The 6000-nt window shown below is 44.6% G+C and overlaps 1 protein-coding gene across 1 annotated transcript; it reads right to left on the bottom strand.

The window, feature by feature from the left end:
* Positions 1 to 899: 899 nt before the first annotated feature.
* On the bottom strand, positions 900 to 2146 carry si:ch211-67e16.4. Its single transcript, XM_037687126.1, has 3 exons — positions 2040 to 2146; positions 992 to 1493; positions 900 to 940 (listed from the first exon to the last, which is right to left on the bottom strand). Exons 2-3 carry the CDS (start codon positions 1419 to 1421, stop codon positions 900 to 902), a joined length of 471 nt encoding a protein of 156 aa, XP_037543054.1. The 5' UTR covers positions 1422 to 1493; positions 2040 to 2146.
* Positions 2147 to 6000: the final 3854 nt, after the last annotated feature.

Consider the following 6000-nt stretch of genomic DNA (forward strand, 5'->3'; position numbering starts at 1 on the left):
GCTGTTCTGTGAACAACGCTGTTCTGTGAACAAAGCTGTTCTGTGAACAACGCTGTTCTGTGAACAACGCTGTTCTGTGAACAACGCTGTTCTGTGAACAAAGCTGTTCTGTGAACAACGCTGTTCTGTAAAATCGATTCTGGAAATGATCTAAAATTCAAAGATCATTGTGTCCGTGCTGTTCAAAGCAACTTCATTCAAAAACTGAGATCAGCTTCATATCTTCAGCAAAAATGTTAATAAATCTGCTTCTGAAACACTTTCAGGTCAAACAAGTTGGGGCATAAACTGTAAATAAAAATAAGATGTAATGATTTGACATAAATCACATAAACCCGTGTTTATTCACAACAGAACATATTAAACATATCAAATGTTAAAACTAAAGATATGGTAAAATAAAAAGGTTATTTTAAAACAGCAACATGTAAGAAAACAAAGGATGGTGCAACAAAAGGCTGTAGGGAGAGATCATCGGTATTTAGAAACTAATTAGTGAAGCTGCGTTCACACTGCAGGCCTCAACACGCAGGTCGAACTTTTGTGCCTTCATCCGAATTTTGTTGCACGGTTCTTTACTTTCTAATTTATGTGCAAAACAATTTAACTTGCAGAAGAGAAGCCCATGACTGATTACTGTGCAACTTAAAACGGCCATAGAACGTGCTGAGCGTGAGACTAGCAGCCGAGCGTGAGACTAGCAGCCGAGCGTGAGACTAGCAGCCGAGCGTGAGACTAGCAGCCGAGCGTGAGACTAGCAGCCGAGTCAACTCCACCTGTGCTGCTCTCTGCAGGTCCTGCAGGCGAGTTCAGGGCCAGCGTGTCGGGCAGCAGCAGCTCACACGAGTCTGAGCCCAGAACATCTGAAGGACGGTACCCTCTGACCGCTCGTCGGCCGGTCATCTCTGAAGAGGTGCATTCTGGGACTTAAGACATAAACCTGAGTGAGACAAAGAAGGAGCGAGCGGGAGCTGAACATGTCTGTTCTCACCTTGACTGCACCACCTCTGCGCTCCATCAGCAGCTTTCTGAGCAGAGCGCGATGGAAATGGCTCAGTGAGAGAGACGCTGGCCGCCCCGCTCTGCGTCCGGGCAAGCGTGAGAGGGTGGACGTGGGCCAGGGCCGAGGCCCTCTGCTGCAGCTCCTCCTCCACCCCCTGCCGGTAGTACTTGAGCTTGAGCTCAGTGTAGCGCAGCTTTGCTCGGAGGTTGTCGTTCTCCTTCTCCTTCAGGGCTTTCTCCCTCTGGAGCACCACCACGTCCTTCTTCATCAGATCCACCTGAGCTTTCAGCTCCTCAAACTTCACCCCGACCACCTTCAGCATCTCCGCCAACACCGTCTCCACCGCCACGTTCACCGCTTGCTCCACGGCGGTGCCCATCTGGCCCCTGATGAGGGACACGGCAATGCTCACGTCCATGTCCTCCGAAGACGTCCTCTAATCCGAGTTTAGTAATCTAACGAGTCTGAAGAGGATCCTTCACAGATTTACCTGCAAGACCAGAGGACAGCACGGACATTTATCTCAGAAGACCACACTCAAACATTATTCTATCCATAAAACGCTCCTGTGTTCAATGCCTTTTTGTCCCCAAGGAGCAGAAAGTCTTGATTTGTATTATTAAAATAGAGCTGGTATTATTCATGTCCAGTAGTAAGGGGGCCGGCCACACAGCCGCCCACTGCGCCACCATGCTGCGATGGGTTCGATGCAGAGAACCAACCATGGAACATACATGGCAACACACAGCACTTCTTATTATTGGACTTGATCAGTGAGAAACTTAATTACTTCTTTAGCTGAAACGTAACATTTGTGTCAGCGTTTTAACCAGAAGATCATACAGAAAGATTAAAATATAAAATATCGGGATGTTAGCGCGACGCCGACAGGAGCTGCTCACGTCACTTTTTACGTTGAATAATGTTGAATCACACTTTCTTACGAAACATCCTCATTCCACTGAGCACAAAGGCTGAATAAAAAATCAGCTCGGTGTTTTCTCTGGCAAAGCTCGGCGTTAATTTACAGGATTACCTTCAAATCAGAGCTCTGTCGTCTTCTTCTTCTTCTTTTTCTTCTTCGTCGTTTTTCTTCTTCTTCGTCGATTTTATCTGGCGGTTGGCAGACAGTGTTTTGGAGCATTACCGCCACCTGCTGGTAAGGAGTGTGGCCCACATAACAACAACAAAATAATAAGTTTAGATCCTATTACACAACTTGCACTGTTTGAAAAAAGTTAAATATAGCCTGATATCCTCTGCTTCCTGAATCTTTCTATAATAAATTAACAATGTCCACTTTAATTTTCACATTACTAAGATTCTTAACTAACTTGTTTCTTTGAACCTGGTAACTCCTTCAATACAAAATAATATGTTCTATTGTTTCCTCTTCTCCACACTCACATGTCCCTGTCTGATGTTTATTAAAATCATTAAAAATAATGTGCTCTTCAGCCCAGTGTGCCCAATTCTGAGTCATGAAATAAAGTCTCTTCTCTCCTGTTTCTTTCTGTTCTTCTCCTTTCTCCAATTTTCCTTTGGATTTTATAAAACCACCACTCTTTCCTTTCTTCCTCCCACAACTTTTGCCAACTCGCTTTCATTTTTGTTTAATCATACCCTTTATTTCTGTTCTACTAAACCTAACATTAATATCAACCACATCGCGACTGGTGCTCTCCTTAGCCATCCTGTCTGCCTTTTCATTCCCCATAACCCCGTGATGTGCTGGAACCCATATAAAGTTTACTGTAACGTGATTATTCTATAAAGTGTTGTATTTCAATTAATATATCTGGTCTACTGTCTGACTGGTTGTGTTGCAAACTGGACAATGACGAACTAGAATCTGAGCAAATGGTTCTTCTACCCACTGAACTGCTAAAAGTAAAGCAGCATTTCTCCTGTATAAACTGATACTCCATCACTAACCCTTTTTACTACTTTAATATGAAACTGTGCTACAATGAACGCTATCCCAATTCTATTTGGTGTATTTTTCGATGCATCTCTGCATATACTGTACATAATTATAATTTCTTCTGCATTGCTTCTTCTTCTTAGATTTTATTTGACGGTTTTGACGATTTTGTCATCATCCATCTCATTCTCACTATTTCCCCCTGAAGAGGAGGCCATAATGCAACAGTCAATGCTCAGCTTATGCAACCCACCAAACAATTTCAGCTCCTACCGCCCTTGAAAAGTTTGTCCACCTGGTGACCATCCATCAGGTGCGAGCGTCCCTCTCACACTGGTTCCCTCTCAGCTCTCTGGTTAGGAATTCAATTCAATTCAGTTTATTTATGAAGCGCCAAGTCACAACAGAATCGTCTCAGGGCCTGAACAGAAACATTCATCTATAAAATAATAACTGAACAGAAACATTCATGTATAAAATAATAATTGAACATTATTTATCTGAGGAGCAGCTTTGAGTTTAACTCCATCACAGAACTCTCATCTTGAACAAGCATGTAGGCGACAGTGGAAAGAAAAACTTCCTCATGAGGAAGAAACCTTTAGCAGAACCAGGATCAGGACAAGAGGACCATCTGCTTCGACCGGCTGGGTTTGTTAGGAATAGATAAACAATGGCAGGTCAAGAAACACATGTTAAGATAGAAATAGTATCAAATGAAAACCATCCATCCATTATCTTTACCCGCTTATTCCATTTTGGGTCACGGGGGACACTGGTGCCCATGTCCAGCAATCACTGTGCGAGGGGTGGGGGACACCCTGGACCGGTCTCAAGTCCATCACAGGGACACCCTGGACAGGTCTCCAGTCCATCACAGGGACACATAGAGACAAACGAGACAAACAACCATTCACTCTCTCACTCACACCTAGGGACAATTCAGAGTTACCAATCAGCCTAACATGCATGTTTTTGGTCTGTGGGAGGAAACCGGAGCACCCAGAGAAAACCCACGCATGCACGGAGAGAACATGCAAACTCCACCCAGAAAGGCCCCTGGACCGGGGTTTGAACCAAGGACCTGCTCGCTGAGAGGCAGCAGCTCTACCAGTTGCGCCACCGTGCTGCCCTGAAAACCATTCAATTTTAACAATTCATTTAAGGACATGAGGTCAGTTTGTCCAGTAGTTCGATTGGGGACCAATATTCATAACATCTGTTTACATTTCAGCTGGTGCAGTTTGCATTGACACTGCACTGAGTCAGTTCAGCCAACCTGTCCCCCCTCCCCCCCTCGCTTGTGGTGACGCTGCACCAAAAACTACTGAAGGAAATGACACAAAAACCTCTGAAGAAGACAGAAGGTTTGTTCCTCTTTGGAGTAAGCTGTTTGAGGGAAGAATAAATTTTGTGTTGTGTGTTTCCTTGACTGATGAAGCCTTCTGGATGGAAGGTGAAACGTTTCAGCACAAAAAAAGGAAATGTCCAGATGACCTGACTGAAACTTGTTGGATTGTATACCTGGATTATTGAGCATGGACTTTTTTTTGTCTGAAGAAGACACTTCTTCTTCTTCTTCTGGAAATAAAAACAAAAACGGGGTGTTGTTAAATTTTAGTGGTTTTAGGAGTTCTGTTTTGTCATTTTTCAACAATGGTCTCATCATGAGTGGACGAGGAGGCTGAAGACCATGGAGAATGCTGTTTGTCACACAAGGCGGCTGATGGCTTTGTATGAGGTAAGAGAAATGCACGTTTGTTTGCCCTGCATTGTAGTCCACTTCCTGCTTTTGGAGAGGTCTCTGGTCTGCTTGCATTCACACTGCATTCAAACCACACCAGAGTTCACTTCAACCGAACCGAGACCTTGGTATTTAGGTGGACCAGAGTTCACTTTTTTGGTCCGTATCAGAGTTCGATAGCACATTCACACCTCCCCAAATGAACCGGACTTTCTAGGCAAATGGACTAGAGTTTGATTAAAGCAGACTTAGGTTGTTTTCACACCAGATACTCCGCTAGACTCGGTTCAGTTCGGGACCAATATTCATGACATTTTGTTACATTTGAGCTGGTGCGTTTGCATTCACACTGCACTGTGCAGTCGAGTCAACCTGTTGAAGCAACCTGTTGAACCAACCTGTTGAAGCAACCTGTTGAAGCAACCTGTTGAAGCAACCTGTTGAAGCAACCTGTTGAAGCAACCTGTTGAACCAACCTGTTGAACCAACCTGTTGAACCAACCTGTTGAACCAACCTGTTCCCCCGCTCACCTGTGGGGGCGCTGCACCAAGAACTACTGAAAGAAACGACACAAAAACCTCTGAAGACACGTCTTCTTCTTCTTCTGTAAATAAAAATAAAAACGAAGTGGCATCAAGTTTTATCAGTTTTAGGAGTTATATTTTGTCATTTTTCAACAATGGACTCAGCATGAGCAGAAGATGAGACAGAAGACCATGGAGAATATTGTTCTTCACACAAGTCAGCTGACGGCTCCATATAAGAGAAATGTGTGTTTGTTTGTCCTGTGGAGCGGGACCCGGTCTGTTTACATTCACACTGTACTGGAACCGTGCTGGAGTTCGCTTCTACTGGACCCAGACCTAGGTTTTAGCCCGGGCCAGAGTTCACCTTTTTGTTCCGTGACAGAGTTTGATGGTGCGTTCACACCTCCCTAAACGAACCGGACTTTCTAGGAAAACGTGCTAGAGTTCGATTAAAGCGACTAAACAGGGCTGGTGTGAATGCAGCTAAGCTTAAGGCAACATAACAAGCCAACCCTAATTTAATTACAGCAATCTTAGTCCACGAGGATTCCTGCCTGACCTAATCTGTTAGTCAGTCCATCACCAGAGCAAACGAGAAGGGGCTCAGAGCTGATCCTTGATGCACTCCCACCTCCACCTTGAAGCTATCTGTCACTCCTACAGCACATCTCACCACTGTCCTGCTGTCCTCATGCATGTCCTGCTGTCCTCATACATGTCCTGCTGTCCTCATACATGTCCTGCTGTCCTCGTACATGTCCTGCTGTCCTCATGCATGTCCTGCTGTCCTCGTACATGTCC

This window comes from Nematolebias whitei, chromosome 13 (genome assembly GCF_014905685.2).
Source record: "Nematolebias whitei isolate Nwh7 chromosome 13, NemWhi1, whole genome shotgun sequence".
NCBI classification, from domain to species: Eukaryota; Metazoa; Chordata; class Actinopteri; order Cyprinodontiformes; family Rivulidae; genus Nematolebias; species Nematolebias whitei.